At 36.3% G+C, this 20174-nt stretch overlaps 1 protein-coding gene across 6 annotated transcripts in view; it reads left to right on the top strand.

The window, feature by feature from the left end:
- The first annotated feature begins 2687 nt into the window (after positions 1-2687).
- The window catches only part of ZNF236 (zinc finger protein 236), a 226146-nt gene continuing 208659 nt past the window's right edge, over positions 2688-20174 (top strand). For 5 of the 6 annotated variants that reach the window (XR_004230997.1, XM_031946717.1, XM_031946720.1 and 2 more), the window contains exon 1: positions 2689-2961. Coding sequence is in view for 4 of the 6 variants with exons in the window: in XM_031946717.1 (XP_031802577.1) it covers positions 2907-2961 (55 nt within the window). In the remaining 2 variants the exon portion in view is untranslated. Of the gene's footprint in view, positions 2962-20174 lie in introns of all 6 variants that reach the window. The other variant, XM_031946721.1, reaches the window with a different exon arrangement.

Here is a 20174-nt window from a genome sequence, read left to right on the forward strand (position 1 = left end):
AGCACTGAATTTAGAGTAAGTGGATCTAATTTGTGTGTGCTCCTCCACTTACCAGCTATATAACCATTTTATAATCTTACCAAATATCTATACACACACACACATACACACAAATAAAAAGATCTTTATAATGAAAAGCTTGAATTAGACTTTTCAAGTATCTTCCAGTTCAAAATTTCATCCCTGAAAATATATCGACATCACAATTCTCCTTTTCCCCTCCATGGAAGCTCCTTGAACGCAGAATTTTAACCTTTATCCTTGTATCCCCAGATTTTTGCACATACTCTTGATGAATTTTAATTTGCACTCTTAATAATCAGCCCTTGCTGTTACATAAGACCACTGCTTTTAAATGTAATAGAAATAACTTTTGCATAATCTTCTTTTTTGAACTGTTCCTCAAACACCCAGGCCATTTTTTCTCTCCCCTATCTCCAGGTTTTATTTTCAGAAAAACTAAAAAAATCTTGGCAGAAAAAAATTACTTGTGAGATGCTTTGAAATAAACTATTGAAATAAACAACAGTAATTTAACTCCTACTTAAAAAAAAAAAAAAACAAAAAACCTTTCCATTCAATCACAGAATACAAACATTGATATGCGTACAAATCCTGAAAGTAACACTAAAAGACACAAATGCATGACATTTTAATTTCTTGTCTAAATTTTTATTAATTTCACTAATAACTCTACTAAAGTCAGAAACCAGGCCAGTGAATTAGAGATAAAGCTGTTTTATTTTGTATTCAAATAAACAATAGTACTGTTTTATTTTCCTCAAAATTAAAACAGTATTTACATATACAAATTGTTTTGGTTTTACAGTTACACTCATTGTCTAGTTTTGAAAATCTAGTCATTTATAAGGGCATTCTCATATATTCATCTAGTAGTTTCACTTAGTACTAAGGACAGGAGAAGGTTTACTTAGGATTTAAGAATGATTGACTTTTTTGATTTCCACTTCCCCTCACTAAAGAAATAGTATAGTAGGAAGAACACTACACTGGGAATCAAAAGTTTCTACTTAATTCAATCTCTTTTTAACTTTGAATGGAGGGTCTTTTGGATAACTTTAGATTTCCCATCTGTAGAGTGAAATTTGCACTTTATCATTTCCAAGTCTCTTCTATCTCTAAAATACTTCAATGATTTCCCCATGATTGTGCAAACCATCATCCCTTTCCCGTCAAACTTGCCTTTTTTCTGACACCAGGTACTTAACTATTTCCTTCCTCCTGTTAAATTTTGTCTACATTTGGTAGATACTTGATTAAATTAAGTTTAATCCACAATGATCAAGTTAAATCCACCAATGTTTTTTGGGTGCCTGCTATGTGAATGGTGAAAGATACTGAAATAACACAATCTTTTCAAGTTCTACTTCTTATATATATTTTGATTTTCCCAGTTATTCTCTGAAGAAATTTTTTTTTTTTTTGGTATGTTTTCTATTCAATTGTTTATGTATGTTTCCCTTTTTCTTTATAAATTTAAGGGCCTTGAGTGCAGGAACTGTTTCTTTTTCTTCTGTGTCTCCCAGTACTTATCAGGGCACTTTAATAGGTGCTTAATCAAATACCTGTTGAATGAAGGATGAACATTTTTGAATTGGGAACAGCCAGCAGAGTACTTAAGGGAAGGCAAGGATGAAAAACACAGATAATCCTTATTTTTAGGAAGTTTAGAATCTAACATAGAATCATTTGAATTGGGTTTTAAAGTTTGTCAGCCATACACATTTATCAAGCGCCTACTACATGCCAGACACCACGCTAAGCACTCACAATGCGGGAGACAGCATGGAAATAATTATATATATATATATATATATATATATATAAAAAGATATAAATTGGGAATAACCGAGGAAAGGCACTAGAATTAGGACTAAGTAGAAATTGAGCCAATCCGTGGGAAGAAGGGAAGGTATCTCAGCCATAGAGAAAACGACACCAAGTGAGACTGAAAATCTGGGTGTTAATTGGATCACACGCAATTAATCGGAAGAGCGGGTTGGTAGGGATGATATCAAATTACAGAGGGCATTGATTAAGACACAAAAAACATCATAGTCAAAAGAGCCATTTTGTACTTGAGGTAACGTATTCTAGTCCATCTCAAGGATCTAAGGCTAATTATATCCCTGGTCGGGCAGTGATAGCTAAGAACACTTAAGGGGGGGTCAGGAGGACGCGCTCTCCAAGCCCCGGCTAGTCCAAGTCAAGGGCAGCTTGGGAGAGAATAAAAGGCCCGGGGGCGCCACGGTCTGCAGGGCTGGGGGCGGACGCTGAGCCCCCCCCCCCCCCATCCTTCAAAGGCACTCAGGGTGGACCCGCAGTTTGCCCGGGGACCAAGTGTTAAGTCTTCCCCTACTTTTCTCCGTCCAAGCCACCGATCCTTCCGGGGCGCGCGCACGAAATCCCCGCCGCCCCACTTGCCGGTCCTCCTCCCCAAAGCTCGGCGGCTTTTAATGTTCCCAACGACCCCAAGGCAGCCAGTCGGGCGAGGAATTCGCAGGGGTCAGTCCTGCCCTTACAGCGATCGGAGCCTCCGGCTCCCGGCGCTGCGGAGAATACCCGGATGGTAAGCCTGGGCCGAGGGGAGGGGGCAATGCAGAGAGGCCGCGACTGCTAACGTCCGCTACTTCTTCCCCGCCCCTGCCCCCGCCCCCTGCCGCTCGCTCCATCCCGTCGGCGCGCGCCGCGTTCACGCGGCGTGTTCCACGCGCGTGCGCGCCCCCACCTCCTTCTCTCCCGTGTGTCTGTCTGTATGTGTGTGTGTGTGTGCGTGTATGTGTGTGTGTGTGTGTGTGTATACACACTGTGTGAAGGGGTTGGTCCGGCCCCCTTTCTAGCTGCACCCAAGCCGCCCTACCCCATCAAACCACCGCCGGGGAACTATGCCGCGGGGCCGTCCTCCGAAACCGAAGGAGACCAAAACGAGCGGCGAGACCGGTAAGGCGGCCGGGGAGGAGCCCCATAAATCCCTCGGCGACCCTCAAAGCGGTCTGGCCGGGCCAAGGGGCTCGGTGGGGTTGGGGTCTGCAGGAGAAACGTGCTTTTCCGCCGCGCATATAGTCCCCGGATGTGGACGGGGCCAGCTCTGAGGCGCGGTGGCGGCCGCTGCCGAACTCGTCTCCATTGTGCGAGGGGGAGGCGGCAGCTGCCTCCGTGGCGACCGCTTCGCTGGCTGCTTCTGCCGCCGCCGCCGCCGCTCCTGACTGCGGTGGAGGGAGGGAGGGAAGCTGCGAGGGTGCGGAATGATACCGCACTGGCCGGGTCGCCTCCGCCCAGGCCCCTCCGCCACAGACCCGGCCTCGGGGCTGGCCCTACTTTTGTCTCAGTTGTTCGAAGGCCTCTGTAGCTGCTGCAGGCCTGCAGATTTTTCGTCTCTCCTCCCACTCTCCTCGCTCCCCACCCACCATCTCGCTTTAGAGTATTGTTCGTTCGGTGGCTTTCTTTTCGCCCGTTGCCGCGTCCTCTTCCCCCCTCCCCATTTTTTTTTTTTTTTTTTTTTTTTTTGTGTGTGTGTGTTTTATGTTACTAGTCTCCTACAGAGGTTCTCTCATCCCCCACCCTCCCCTATTTGCCTCCAATAAACGGCAGAAGTTGCAGGAGGAGCCCAGAACCCTGCTGCCCCGACTCTTGTGTGCGCCGCGGAGGGGGCAGGCTCTGATTTGAAAGTTTTCTTTGAAATAATAATAAGAGTATTTAGATAGCTAACTCCCACGCCTTGTTTCCGAGATTCCCAGAAAAAATCCACTTAGTTTTCTTGTTTCCCATTCTCCACCTCCGTTCCCTTTTTGTGGAGACTCGGATTTTTTGGAAATTGCCGTTCTAGCCGAATCTTCAGTCTTGTAGTCTGGGGAATGGTTTTTGTTTTCATTTATTTATTTAAGTCAGTGCTTGCTTTGAAAGTGGTGAAGGTGTTTCAAAATGTCGACTTTTTGAGAGTTTTTATTCTTTGGAGGCTGGAGTCGTATGAGCTCTTTTTTAAATAGCTTTTAAAGCTATTTAAAAAAAAAATAAAGACAGTGCCTTTATTTACTTTAGGATTTTGAGTCACCAAATTAGAGTTGGGCATTTTTGTCATTTATTTGAGGAATACATATTTTTATGGAACTAAACTTTGAAAGGTTTGTGTTTGGATGAAGGATTTGCATTATGCATAATAATTCACACTCTCCGATCCCGGAATGTGTTGTTGATTGATTTGGTTTTCTCATTTTTGCAAGTTGACATCAAATTTTGAGATTTTTATTGGTTTTATCTCTTATGTTGCACATAGCTAAATTAATGATTGATTGTTGTGACCAGATCGCTGTTAATTGCTCCCTTTACACATTGATAATGAAAGAGATTCACAAAATCTAAAAAAACGGGCAAGAGAATTAACACCTTTAGGCCTAGAAAAACAGTATGACAGAAGGCTAGTCTAATGAAGATCTCAGTTTAAACCCACTTGGGCCAGGACACATTCTTCTCAGTGCCCAAATCAACTAGATGCAGAATAGTTGCTAATCTGCCTTGATGGAAGCTATTTGCTTTCTGGGAATTCCTTAGACCCCATAGAGTGCAGATCTGGAAAAGAAATTATGAACTTTTCTTAAATTATGTCAGTTTAGTTTGCGAGTAGAAAAAGGAAAAAATAATTAACGCTTGTGAAATATGATTGAAAAATTTACCAGTGTGATTTAAAGAATGCTTACTTGTTACATCCTAATACCATTTTGTTTTCTTTGCTTGGAACTATACAAAAAGAACTTTATGCAGTCCCTTTTGTGTTCTCTCAGTCTCTGTTTACTTAGTTTTAGTTTTCTTTGTCATTGTTAAAATCTAGCTTGTGTAAAAAATACTTGGATTGTTTTTTGGTGGTGAGGCAATGGGTCACAAAGTAATGTCAAGTGTATGAGATCAAATTTGAACTCAGATTCTCCAGACTTTAGGGCCTCTGCTCTATATGCACTGTGCCACCTAACTGTCCATAAGTATTTTGTTAATAATTTGTAGGATGGTTTTATATTGAAGCACGTTAGAAGTATTTAGAAGAATCTTAGAATTTTAAAACTGGAAGGGCTTATAGTTATTATTAACACAACCTTTATATTCAGAATTGAATTGAAACCCAGAAGTTTAGAATTATGAATGAATGATAAGCCACACCTATGAACATAAATTGATGTTTTTTGGTAGCCAAACTTTCTGTGTTAATTCAATTAGTGATTTGATATTATTATCTTTTAGATAAATAAATCGAGATCCATTATAGAACATTAAATGGGAGAGGTGCTAGAAAGTGGAAGAGAAGCTGGTATTCTGATTTTCAGTATACCACCAATATGCTTAACTTTGCTCACTGAAAAAAATTCTCGAGTGGTTTATTAGGCATATGTCTTGTAAACACTGAGAAAAAGATCCTTGGAAACTGAGAAGAATTTGCTATGAACAAATCATGTGAAACAAATATTTTCAACTTCTTTTTTGATAATGTTATCAGATTGGAATTAATGACTGTGCTAGAGATATTGTGTCATGATTTCAACCAACTATTAGATACCTTTCTTGATACTTTTGCAAATGAGGTTGTGAAAATTTAATAAATTATAGATTAGAATTATAGATTTACAAAGCTGACAGATTTTAAAGGCCTTTAGTCCAAGCCCCTCATTTTACATATGATGAAATTGAGGCAGAGACAGGCTGGTTAAGCCACCTTGTCCAGAGTCACATAGCTACTGTTTGAGCCGGCATTTGAACTCAGGTCTTTATTTTTTTCCAAATCTAGTTTTCTATTCACTATATCTTAGTACTGCTAATTTAGTTTGTCGTTGGTTGAACAACTTTTCCTAAAGATGTTAATATTTTGAACTAGTTTTACCTGTTACTGTTTCCTGTTTCACATTTTATTCATTGACTTGAATGAAAATAGGGAAAGTGAGATTTCATGGCTATTATAGTAGCTGACAGAATCAAGTTTCAGAATTCTATTTGTAGGTTGGAATGAAAAATGAAATTTACAAGAGATAATTCTAAAGACTGGGAGAAATTGGGCTTACCCACAGTTACTATGAAATAAAGATGGATTTTAGTTGACCTTATGGACCAGTGTGAATCACCACTGTGTGTTTTAGCTGCTAAAAAAGCTAATAAAGATCTTAGGCGACTTTAGGAGAAAAGTAAGTGTGTGTGTGTGTGTGTGTGTGTGTGTGTGTGTGTGTGTGTGTGTGTAGAGCTGAGTATATTTATAAGAATAATAGTGGCTTTCCAATTAATAAGTTGTTAAAGAATATGGATAGGCAAATTTCAGAGAAAAATAGCCAAGGTAATAGCTTTATGAAAAAGAAAGTTCTAAATAATTAATAATTAGCAGAATGCAAATTAAAATATTTTGGGGTATCATCTCATATCAGATTGGCTAATTTGACAAAAAAGAAAAATGACAGATGCTGGAAGGGCCCTGGGAACATCAGTACTTTTAATGCACTGTTGGGACTGGAAAGCAGTTTAGAATTATTCTCAGATAGCTAGCAATTCAAGCATATGTATGCCCTTTGATACAGAAATACCAGGTCCATATTACAAAAAGATCAAAGGAAAAGGGCACATATGTACAAAAATATTTATAGCATCTCTTTTTGTGTTTGCAAAAAATTGGAAGCTGAAGAATTGCCCATCTATTGGGAGTGGCTGTTCAAATTATAGGATATAGATATGATGGAATACTATCATGTTATAAGAAGGGAGGAAAGGGATGGTTTCAGGGAAAAACAAAAAAAACAAGCAAGACTTGTATGAACTGATGAAAAATGAAGTGAGAAGAACAAGGAGAACAATATTTATTTATTTATTTTTTGGCCTTTTCTATTCAAAATTTATTGGGATTGCCTTGAATTACTGAGAAAGAACCAAGTTTCATAGTTGATCATCACACAATCTTGCAGTTACTGTATACAATGTATTTCTGGGTCTGCTTGTTTCACCCAGCATCATTTCATATAAATCTTTCCAGGACTTTCTAAAATCAGCTTACTCATTACTTTCCATAGAACAGTAATATTCCATAGCATTCATATACTGTTACTTATTTAGCCATTCTCCGATTGATGGACATTTACCCATTTTCCAATTCTTTGCTACCACAAAAGCAAACATTTTACATTTTTTCGCACGTGGGTCCTTTTCCCTTTTTTATGATTTCCTTGGTTTACGGACCCAGTATTGGTACTGCTGGGTAAAAGGGTATGCTCAATTTTATAACCTCTTGTGTATAGTTGCAATTACTCTCCAGAATGGTTGGGTCATTTCACAACTCTACCAACAATGAATTAATGATCTAGTTTTCCCACATCCACTCCAACATTTGTCATTATCTTTTCCTGCCATCTTAGCCAGTCTGAGAGGTGTGAGGTGGTGCTCAGAGTTGTTTTAATTTGCATTTCTCCAATAGTGATGTAGAGCATTTTTTCATATCACTATAGATGACTTTAATTTCATCATCTGAAAATTGTCTATGCTCTTTGACCATTTATCAATTGTGGAATGACTTATATTCTTAAAATTTATGACACAGTTCTTTATACTTTAGAAATGGACCTTTATCAGAAACACTGGCTGTAATATTTTTTCCCCAGGTTTGTACTTACTTTTAATCTTGTTTCTGTTGGTTTTTCAAAAACTTAAAAATGTAATCAAAGTTGTCCCTTTTGCATTTCATAATGTTCTCTAATTCTTCTTTGGTCATAAATTTTTCCCTTCTCCAAAGATCTGATAGGTAAATTATCCCTTGCTCTCTTAATTTGTTTCTAGAATCACCTTTTATGCCTAAATCACATACCTGTTTTGTCTTTATTTTGGTATGGGATGTGAAGTGTAAATCTGTGCCAAGTTTCTGACATTATTTCCCAGTTTTCCCACCAATTTTTGTGAAATAGTGAATTCTTATCCCAGAAGCTAGAGTTTGGGGGTTTATCAAATTTTATATTACTGTAGTCATTGATTATTATGTTGTGTGTGTTTAACTTATTCCAGTGGTCCATCATTCTATTTCTTAGACAGTACCAATGGTTTTAATGACTGATGCTTTATAATGTAGTTTAAGGTCTGGTACTGCTAGGTCACAGTCCTTTGTATTTTTTCCCATTAATTTCCTTGATAGTCTTGACTTTTTGTTCTTCTAAATGAATTTTGTTATTTTTTCTAGCTCTATAAAATGATCTTTTTTTTTTTTTTTTTTTGGCAATTTGATTCGTGTGACACGGAATAAGACCAATTTAGGTAGAATTATCATTTTTACCCTGAATTTGCGTTCAGCCTACCCATGAACAATTGATATTTTTCCATTTGTTTAGATCTGACTTTATTTGTGTGAGAACAATTTTTACAGTGACAATATTGTAAAGGTAATTAGCTTCAAAGGACCTAGGAACTCCCATCAGTGCAATAACTAACTAGCCACATAACAAAGGACTTAGGATAAATTGTGCTGTACATCCCCAGATAGCCTATGTACTCAGTGCAGATTGAAGTATAGGTTCTGATTTTTTCCTTTCCTTTGCTTTCTCTTCCCCTTTCCTGTTCCCCTTTGCCTTCCTCCTTTTGTTTTTTTCTTCTTGGTTAATGCTGGAATTTGTTTTCCATGACTATATATATATATATATATTTTTTTTTTTTTAGTAGGTTTTATTTTTCTTGCCTTCTCATTGGGAGGGGAATGAAGCGATGAGAGAATTTAGGGAATTGAAAATAAAATTGATGATAAATGGTTGGAGGATGTAAACAGAATTTTCAGATGAAGAAATTAAAACCATTCTAGTCATAAGAAGAGGTGCTCCAAATCACTATTGATTAGACAAATTAAGAACTCTGAGGGACCACTACATACCTCTCAGGTTGTCTAAGATGACAGGAAAAGATAAGAATGAATGTTGGAGGGGATGTGTAATGTTCAGGCTAGCTTTCTGGAGATCCTTCAGATGGCCTTGGTCTCAGCAGGATAGACACCATGAGAATGGTCAGGAATAGAGTCTAGAGTCTTTATTCTGGGCCAGTATTGATTTTAGTGGAGGGGAATGAATGCAAGAGGCAGGAGAGGCACCAGGAGGATGGTCAAAAATGGAATGTCTCATTTCCAGTCCTCTCAGCTCTTAAATACCTCAGTATGATTACATCATTACAGCACACTAAGATGTGTGAACTAGCGGACCATTACATCACCATGCTAAGTACTAAGTACAAGTCTACTAAAGAACCAGCATCTCATCAATTTCACTGAATTAATAATACCTTGTTCTAAGTATCCTTGTTTCAAGTATACTTCTCTAGAGTTCTGGCCCTCTACAGGGATGTGGGAGAACTGGAACACTGATACATTGTTGGTGAAGTTGTGAACTGATTGAACCATTCTGGAGAGCAATTTGGAACTGTGCTCAAAAAAGTTACCAAACTGTGCATACCCTTTGATCCAGCAATATTTTCACTGGGCTTATATCCCAAAGAGATTTTAAAGGAGGGAAAGCGACCCACATGTGCCAAGATGATTGTGATAGCCCTTTTTGTAGTGACATGAAACTGGAAACTGAGTGGATGCCTATAAGTTGGGGAATGGCTGAATAAGTTATGGTTTATGAATGTTATGGAATATTATTGTTCTGTAAGAAATAATCAGGGGGTAGCTAGGTGGTGCAGTGGATAGAGCCCCAGTCCTGAAGTCAGGAGGATCTGAGTTCAAATTTGATCTCAGATACTTAACACTTCCTAGCTTGTGACTCTGGGCAAATCACTTACTCCCAATTGCCTCAGCAAAAAAAAGAAAAAAGAAATGATCAGCAGGATGATTTCAGAGAGGCCTGGAGAGACTTACATGAATTGATGCTGAGTGAAGTGAGCAGAATGAGGAGATGATTGTACACAGTAACAAGATTACACGAAGATCAGTGAGATAATCCAGGCCACTTCCAATGCTCTTGTGGTGAAGAGAGCCATCTGTATCCAGGGAGAGGACTGTGGGAACTGAGTGTGGATTCTTTTTTGTTGTTTGGTTACATTTTGTTTTCTTATTTTTTTCCTTTTTGATCTGATTTTTCTTGTGCATTAAGACATTTGTGGAAATGTGTATAGAAGAATTGCACATGTTTAACTTGTAGTATCGGATTACTTGCCGTCTAGGAGAGGAGGTGGGGGGAAGGAAGGGAAAAAATTTGAAACACAAGGTTTTGCAAGGGTGAATGTTGAACATTATCCTTGTATGCATTTTGAAAATAAAAAGCTTAAAAAAAAAAAGAAAATTGAGCAAATAATATATTGTTTATATCCAGAAAGGTAATGCAATAACAAAGGAGTATCACAGATCTAAAGTTAGAAGATAGAAGACCTAAAGTTAGATAAATGCACTTAATAAATGCTTACTGTGCTAAGGGCTAGGAAATACCCCCTCCCTCCCCCAAAAAAGGCCAAAAAATAACTCCTACCCTCAAGGAGGTTATAATCCAGTGGGGGAGACAAGTTAACAAATATGCACAAACTGTGTTATAAGATACATAGGAAATAATTAAGTGAGAAGGCATTAGATTTGAGGGATTAGGAAAGATTTTCTGCTGAAGCTAGGCTTTTAATTGAGATTTAAAGGAAGCCAGTTGGCAGAGATGGGAAGGGAAGAATATTCCAAGGCAAGGGCCAGAGAAAATGCTTGCAGTCAGGCTTAGATTTAGGTAATCTAAGGGACTGGATTTATTATTTCTTGGTATAAGGAAATGCCAGGTGAAGAAATTCCCTCTGTCAGTGCAGGGCAATTTACAGTCTTAACCTAGATTAGTAAGAATTAAGTGACCCCAGTGTCATTGAGGTGGGATATATCTCAGAATCAGAATTTGACTTGAGATTCTTGAGGCTAGTGAGTGCTATCATTCCACGTGGCCTCTCATGTTTCTATGTATGTAGGTTATTATAACTTACATATGTAGGTAATTATATACACATATAATTAGCAGCAAAATAAAAAGCTCAGCAACTTTAAATATCTATATAACAAGATAAAAATTAGTTACAGTAAAACTTAAAATGGGTTACCCCATTTTCCTTAAGTTTCTTTCAGGGATTTCACGCTACTGAGTATGAATGATGCCTATAGTGATAAAGTATATGTACTTTTTTGAAATTAAAAAGTAAAATAAAGTAGAGCACTAGACTTGGAATCAAAAGACATGAATCAAGGCTTCCCTCTTTTTGTTAATGATGTATGTATGACTTTAGGTTACTTAACTATGGTGAATTTTTGTTTCCGGATCCTTAGATGACATAAATAATACCTGTTCTGCTTAATCTAACAAGGATTTTATGATAATACAATAAGATAGATATAAAATTTCATTACAAATCATGGAGGATTATACAAGTGATAGTCACCAGAATATTATTGATAATTATCAGTAACATAGATGTATTCTGAAATGTCATATTGAAGTGTCAATTATGGCCAAACTTTATCACATTGTAAAATTGTAATAACATTTTCAGCCAGTTACCCATTTAGGAGTTTTGTTTTTAATGGAACAGCCCTCTATGGAAACATATAATTTTCGTGTAACCAATTAATGAAGTTATTTGGGGTGTACCTATGTAGAAAAAAATCGTCTGTATTGTCAGAACTGTGCTTTTCATAATTTTTTTTTCCGCTTTATCTAAATAGACTATATATATGGCTCTCGAATTTGATAGTGATAGGTTACCTTAAAACTGGAAACACCAGAGTTCAAGGCTCACATTGGACTCAAATTGACTATGACCTCAGGCAAATCACTTAATCTCTCAGAACAATGGGCCAGTGCTGTCAAATTACTATATCAAGGGGATGGCCATTAAATCATATCTTAATTAAGAATCTTTGGGGAGGGTGCTGCATATTGATTTAGAAAATCACATTTTAACATTATATTATATTGTATTTTAATTTATTTTGTTAAATGTCTCCTAATTATCTCCTCCACTCCTCCCTCCTCCCCCCCAATTATATCTTAATCTAGTTTAGGCTTCACTCTATAGTGTTCCTGGATTTATGGTGTTTTGGCACTCCTAAACTACTCTCTTAAGATTCTTATTTGCTCAAACAGTGCTGACCTGAGTAGGTATATGGATTTTCTTTTTCAGAAGTTTACTATACCAATGAAAATTTCCCTCGTCCAATTCTTATCCCATTTCTCCCTAAAAACAGGGACACAAAGATTATAAGACAGTATTTACAAGACAGATAATATAAAAGTCATTTAAGTTGTCAACTCTGGACCAACTAACAATAAGAATAACTAATATCATTAATTAATACAGTATATAGTGTTTATAAAACATTTTATGTTACATAACATAGTATGAGATATTGGGATAGCAGTGATAAGAATTTAGAAAATTTAGTTTGCTTTTGTACCTCACTATGTATCTTTAGCATGTATGTGTGTGTGTGATATATATATCTGTTTCTTTTGCTTTGTCTAATATCAGCTGTGGTGTAAAGTAGAAACTCAGGAGATTTGGATTCTGTCTCCACTATGATTTGTTATTTTAACTAAAAGCCATTTAGTGTCTGTGAGGCTTAGTTTACTCATCTGTAAAAGAAGATAATACTTCCCCTGTCTGTACCAGATTAACTTTGAGGATATTTTTGGTATGATATAGATGACTTTTATTTAGAAAAGTATAAAAATGGTATGTAGCTGTATAACATTAGCTTATATTCCATGAACATTGGTCAAATAATACTAAGATGAGGAGGAAGGTCAAGTATTGCGTGACTAGAAGTTAAAATTTTCTATGATTAATCTAGAAGTGAAAGGAATGAGAATTTTTATAGTTATCTACTATGGTTCTGGATCTTTGGGGATACAAATGAAGGCAAAAGATAGTTTTTATCCTTGAAGAACTCACAATCCAATAGGGAAATCAGTAAGCTAAGAAAAATAAGTTGAGAAAGCCTTCCTATAAAAGAATTTTAGGACTTTAGTTGGGGCTAAAAGGTAGCCAGGTGGAAATGAGAAAGTAAAACATTCTAGGCATTTTATGTTACATAATGTAGTATGAGATACTGGGATAACAGCTAGTGTCTGAGGCTGGATTTGAACTCAGGAAGCTGACTGGTGCTATGCACTCTACCCCCTACTTTCTCCGTAATAAAAATACTGTCAAGAAGTTGTGAAGTCTGAATTTAGATTAGGTAACCTGAATTGGTAGTCAGCCTTCCCTGCATAGTTGAAATGAGGAAATTGGATAAGTATAATCCATGGTAGAGTAATAGTAGTGTAACTGTGTAAACAGTAGATGGAATTTAAGGGTAGAAGAAAGTTTCTTGTTGAACTGGTTCGCATAGCGAGTGTCCAGACTGGGAAGAAAAGCTCTGGATAGGGTGATATAATTCATGTGAACATCTACTACCCCTAACCCTAAATGCACGCTTATTAAGATCCTTTCAGGAAGGAGTAACAAAAATACAGGTTCCCAGTATTTCTTCTCTTCCCCGTCAGGATTTGTGTTCCTTTTGGAACACACAAAGAAACACAAAGAAAAAAAGAAGAAAAAGAAAAAACAAATCTTGCCCAAAAGGCAGGATTTGTTTTTTCTTTTTCTTCTTTTTTTTCTTTCTTTCTTTTCTTTTTTTTGTATCCCTAGCTTTTAGCACAGTTCCTGGTATTTAGTAACCCACTGATAAGGGCTTGTATAGGTTGTCTTTGAAGCCTTCCTTTAAATCTGGTTTATCCAAAGGGGAAAAAAAAAAGATGCATATGTAAAGGTCAACTTGTGACATATGTTTATTATAAGGATATCAATGACTGGAGTGTAGTATTGACATTGTAATAAGGTTTTGGACAGGTTTTTGATCTGTGAAAACTATATTGTAGGTATTAACTTCCTTTAATAGAAAAAAGCAAATAATTTCATTAAGTTTTTGTCAGTTCAGCTGCGCTGCTTTTACCTTATGTTCTGTCATAAATTGAAAAGTATAGCTAAATCCTTATTAGTTCCTAATACCTGACCTAGAACCAACCCGCACATACAAATGGCCTCACTCTATAGTACTACTGCTAAAATTCCTTTTCCTTTGCTAATGACTAAGGATTCAAGCATACAAAGAGGGTTCAAAGCAAAATCTATGTTTATGAGAATTTGAATTCCTTAGTTTTTTTTTTTTTAATGGTACTTAATATTTCGTTATATTTATATATCACAGTTTGTTTAGCCCTTCTATAGTTGATGGGATACCGACTTTGTTTCTAATTTTTTCCCTCAAAAAAGTGCTGGTAGAATATTTATTCTCTCTCTCTCTCTCTCTCTCTCTCTCTCTCTCTCTCTCTCTCTCTCTCTCACACACACACACACACACACAGAAGCATTATTTCAATGTGAATTTCTTCAGCCACATTGAAATTTTTGAATCAAAGAGTCTGAAATCTAGTTATCTTTTTTTCATAATTCCAGAATATTTTCCAGAACAGTTCCATCAACTTTATCAGTAGCGAACTTCATTGTCTTCCTTCAGCCCCCTCCAGTATTGACTTTGTGTTTTGTCTCCTTTGCCAATTTGTTAAAAACCCTTATTATTTTATAGATCATATTAGAGATTCAGAAAAGTGACTTACTTAAGGTAATACATTATTAAGTATCACATCAAGAATTTGAACAGTTCCTCTGATTTAAAATTTAACTCTTTTCTCTGTATAATCTTCCAAATAGAAGAAACATTGGCTTTCAAAGCTTAATTTAGGAAGGGAAAGGGATTCTTATAACAATATATCCTTCCAAATAGGAAAACTTAAAGAGCAACCATGTCTGAGAGCCACCACTGCTATCATTCTGTTCTTTTCTCACAGTTATTTTTGTGGATAAGGTTCTTTTCTCACAGTTATTTTTGTGGATAAGGTATAGAAATCAACCATGCAAGGTTAGGACTCTGGTAGTAATGACTTCTGGCTATACAAAATTTACTTGTACTTTTTTCAGGAAATGGTGATAGTTTGGAATTGTCCTATTAACTGACTATGATTTTGCTGCCTTATACTACTAAAATGTAAACTGACATTTCAAAAGATAAGATGTCAAGCATATCTTGCTTAGATCCATTAATTGATTTCATGAAAGTATTGCATTAGGTGATAAGATTTTATTAGGAGAAGTTAGGTCCTTAGGAACAATGTTAGTACACTTGGAATAAATGATATGGCAGCAGGATTTATGGGTTACATTTTGTACCATTGGAGGAAATAGTAGTACCACATTGATGAGGTCATAGAATCAGGGGAATATAGAAGGAATGTATATAGATTCTGATCACAGAAACAACTTTAAAAAGCCTCTGTTCTCAATGAGCTTACATTCTACTGTGACATTTAGTCGCATATCATATATAAAGATAATTTGAGAAATCAGCATTAGTCATTGGAAGTAGTACAGGAATGGATTCACCAAGGACGTGCCATTTCTGCTGAACCTTGAAAGAAGCTAAGATTCTAAGCTAAAGGACATAGATGCAGAGGGAGTCCATTTTAACCACAAGGAGTTGCCTGTGCAAAGGTCTGGATGTGTGGGGAACATGAGGTAGGCTGGAATGCAGAGTATATGAAGAGAAAGTGAAATACCTGGGGAGGTAAATTGGGATTAAATATTGGAGAACTTTAAATTCCACTTTGAGAAGTTTATATTTTATTCTAAAAGTACTAAGATGCCACCAAAGATTTCTGAGTAGGAGAAGCATAGTCAGACTTAAAACTTAAGTTGTGTGGAAGATGTTATTGCTGTTCGTTCTTCCTTCTCAAAGACAGTCATGACTTCAGGGAGATGATGCCATGACGTGAAATTGAATTGAATTTGACTGAGGGAATACTGTGCAAAGTCACCTGCCTCACTTTTTCCTCCAGAACCATCTGGGTCCAGTGGCCAGATATAGATCAGACTGACTGGAGGTGGCCCTAGATGCAATGGGAGATCTTTAATGAGGCTCAGTTTGACTGAGGCAATCACTGATTAACTGATTAAGAATAGGTAAGAAATAAATGAGGCAAAGAATAAGCTACCCTTTCCCTTCTCCCCCCCCCCAAAAAAAAAAAAAAGAAAAAGAAAAAAGGAATCTATCTGGGAGGGGAAGTCTCTAGTTTCTTGCTTTACCAGCTACGTTTGCTATTTAAATTCATTCTGAGGGGAAAAGGACTCCTGTGTGCAAAATTGTTTATAGCATATCTTTTTGTGGTGGCAAAAAATTGGAAAATGAATAGATGCTCATCAATTGGGGCATGGCTGAACAAGTTGTGGTATATGAAGGTAGTGGCATATTATTGTTCTACAAAAAAAATTGAACAGACTCAGGCAATCCCAATGAACTTTGGATGGAAAATTCTAACCGCATCCAGAGAGAGAATACTGAGACAATGTAAATCAACACATGCTGTGTTCACTTTTTTTCCACTTTCATGGTCTTTCCCTTTTGTTGTTGTTGTTGTTTTTGTTCTCTTAACATTCATTAAGAAAATGTAAAAAAAAATAAAAAGTATACGTATATTCTGAGTTGATGTGCCAAAACAAAGATCAAGTGGGCTTAGCCCAAGCCTTTTTGTTGACCAGTCAGTGAGAGCCAGAGTGATTTGAATTTAAGGCATGGTCCTTAAAAGAAATCTAACCCATGAACTCCATGATTATCAATTAAAAAAAAAAAAAGAAAGTTAAGAGAGGAGAAGGAAGGTAGAAGATATATGGAAGATGAATTGGAAAGGGAAAATAGTAGAAACTAGGAGACCATTTAGAAAGGTACTTGTAGATATAAAATAAGATGATGGAGGTTAGACAAAGGGTGAATGTCAAAGCTGGGTGATTAAAAAATAAGTGGTGCCTTAGTAAGAAGGATAGTTAAATGACTTTCCCAGTGTCTCACAACTGTAATGTGTCAGGGATAGGACTTAAACTGAAGAATTCTAATTTTATGATAATAAATGTCTCTTTCAGACATTTCAAATTTAAGATATTGATGGGAGTCTAATAGGAAAGTCTAATAGCTGGATATTTAGGTTTCAGAGTCATATATGTAGAGATAATTTAATTCATGAGTTTTGATGAAACTTTTAAGAGAGGATATACAACAGAGGCGGACAGTCTTACTGATTTAAAATCCAGGTGGTCTTTTGCTTTTATACAGCCTACAACTTTTTAATTTTTATTGTAATGTAACTTATTGTAAATACAACATAAAACTTTTAAAATATAAAAATCATTCTTGAGTCCTTTGTCTTACAGAAATGCAGTAGCAGGATTTGGCCTCTAGGCTTTAGTTTGCCTATCCTTGATATTGAGATGTGAAACTAAAGTTTTGTAGGTAAGAAATAGATGAGAATCCAACAAAAGAGAGTAAGAAAAAGGAGTCAGAAAGTTAAGAGAGTAAAGAGAACGTTGTATCACAATGCTAAAAGAAGAGAAATTATCCAGAATTGCTATAATATCAGAAGCCTCAAAAAATAGTTTTTATTTTTGTTGGTATAAGATTACTTTTGCCATTAGGGTAGCAGATTATTGAAAATTTGCTTCAGTAATTTAGTTTGTTAGTAATGCTTTACTTAGATTTCCTTCCCTCTTTCATTTTTTTACATACTGAAAAGCCTCTTCCAGGGCAGAGCAGTTGGCAACTTAAGTCTTAGAGAGGTTAAATGACTTTTCCAGGATTTCACAACTGTAATGTATCAGCGACAGGACTTAAACTGAAGCCATTCTAATTTTATGATAAGCTGGCTTTCTATTCATTTGCAGTGTTGCTTAAAAGATGAGGCTAATGTTGAGTTTTTTCTTTCTTAGTATTTAGAATAGCTTTTTTTTTTTTTTTTTTTTTTTTTTAGATTTTGGAGGAATAGTAGACTTTTTATTTTCAATGGAATATTAACACTCAATCTTGGATAGATGGCAAAGAACTGGAAATTGCAGGGATGTCCATCATGGGGAATGGTTGAATAAGTTGTGATGTATACTTATTTTTTTTAACCTTTTAAAAAGTTAGCTTTTATTTCCCAAATACATTCAAAAATAGTTTTCAACATTTATCTTCATAAAACATTGTGTTGCAAATTTTTCTCCCTCCTCTTGTTGTGCCAGTTTCCCTCAGTTTCCCTAAATTTTCCTGTCTCGGTTCCTTGAATTGTTCTGCCTCAGTCCCCTTGGTTGCAAACCCCCGTTTTCTCTTAGGACTGATATAACTTAGAACTGGCTACTCTTAAGGTTATAAATTATAAATGCTTAATCTCAAATAATGGGGAGTTCAGGCATCCTGGCTCCTAAGTCCTCTTAAGCTATCAGAATTTATGGTCCTTACCCCTTACCCCATCAGAACCGGATTGATGGTTGATCCCTGGAAATTCCTGCTCTCAGTATTTGGGCTCCACCTCTTGTCTTTGTGTACCCTGATCCCTGGAGCCATATATAACTCATTGGAATCTCATATTCAATGCTGGATTTTTTGAGATGAAAGTCTAATTAAGCCCCGGAGGCAGAATGAATTCTACTCTGCCTCCAGACTATCTCTCCTTCTCAGAAACCCAAATAAAATATTAAAAACTTTCTAATCTGTATGCCTCAGTTTTTCTGGCATTACACTGTCATCCCCCTTTCCTAGATAGCAGGCAATCCAATATAGGGTTAAACATGTAATTCTTCTAACTGTATTTCCATATTCGTCATACTATGCAAGAGAAATCTGATCAAAAGGGGGGAAAAAAACAACAAAAAAGGGCTAACAAGTAAAAAAAAAAATGAAAATACTACACTTTGATCAACATTCAGTCTCCATAGTTGTCTCTCTAGATGCGGATGATTTCTATCACAAGTCTGTTGGAATTACTTTGAATCACCCCACTATTGAAAAGCGTGAAGTCTATCAAGACATTCTAATTTAATAAGCTGGCTTTCTATTCATTATTCATTGTTGCTTAAAAGATGAGGATGATGTTGAGTTTTTCTCTTTTTAGTATTTAGAATATCTTTTTTTTTTTTTTTTTTTAAATCTTGGAGGAATAGTGGACTTTTATTTTCAATGGAATGTTAACACTCAATCTTGGATAGATGGCAAAGAACTGGAAACTGCAGGGATGTCCATCATGAGGAATGGCTGAATAAGTTGTGATGTATAATTAATTCTTTAACCTTTTAAAAAAAATAGCTTTTTTCCCCACAAATACATGCAAAGATAGTTTTCAATCATTCACCTTTATAAACTTTGTATTCCAAATTTTTCTCCCTCCTCACATATCCCTTTAGATAGCAGACAATCCAATATGTTAAACATGTGCAGTTCTTCTAAATGTATTCATCATACTGTGCAAGAAAAATCAGATCAAAAAGGGAAAAAAAAACCCCAAATGGCAAACAAACAACGATTTAAAAAAAAAAAAAAGATGAAAATACTACGTTTTGATTGATATTCAGTCTCCATAGTTGTCTCTCTAGATACAGATGGTTCTTTCCATCATAAATCTATTGGAATTGCCTTGAATCACCCCATTGTTGAAAAGAGCCAAATCTATCTCAGTTGATCATTACCTAATCTTTTTGTGTATAGTGTTCTCTTGATTATACTCATTTCACTTAGCATCAGTTCATATAAGTCTTTCCAAGTTTTTCTGAAATCTGCTTGTTCTGAATTTCTTATAAAAAAAATAATACTCCATCACATTCACAAACCATAACTTATATAGCTATTCCTCAGCTGATGGCCATCCATTCAATTTTTAATTCCTTGCCACTTCAAAAAGGGTTGCTATAAACACTTTTGTATATGTGGTTCCTTTCCTTCCCCCCCCCCCTTTTTTTTTTAATGATCTCTTTGGGATTTAGATCCAGTAGAGGCACTGCTAGATTAAAGGGTATGGAACAGTTTGATAGTCCCTTGGGCATAGTTCCAAATTGCTCTCCAGAATGATTGGATTGGTTTACAACTTCACCAATAATGTATTAGTATCCTAATTTTCCCATATTTCCTCCAATATTTATCATTATCTTTTGTCATCATTTTAGCCAATTTGAGAGGCGTAAAGGGGGTATAACCTTCAGAGTTTTTAAAATTTGTATTTCTCTAATCAGTAGTAATTTAGCTAATTTTTTCATATGACTAGAAATGGCTTTAATTTTGTCCTCTGAAATTGTATATTCATATCCTTTGGCCA

This window comes from Sarcophilus harrisii, chromosome 1 (assembly GCF_902635505.1).
Source record: "Sarcophilus harrisii chromosome 1, mSarHar1.11, whole genome shotgun sequence".
NCBI lineage: Eukaryota > Metazoa > Chordata > Mammalia > Dasyuromorphia > Dasyuridae > Sarcophilus > Sarcophilus harrisii.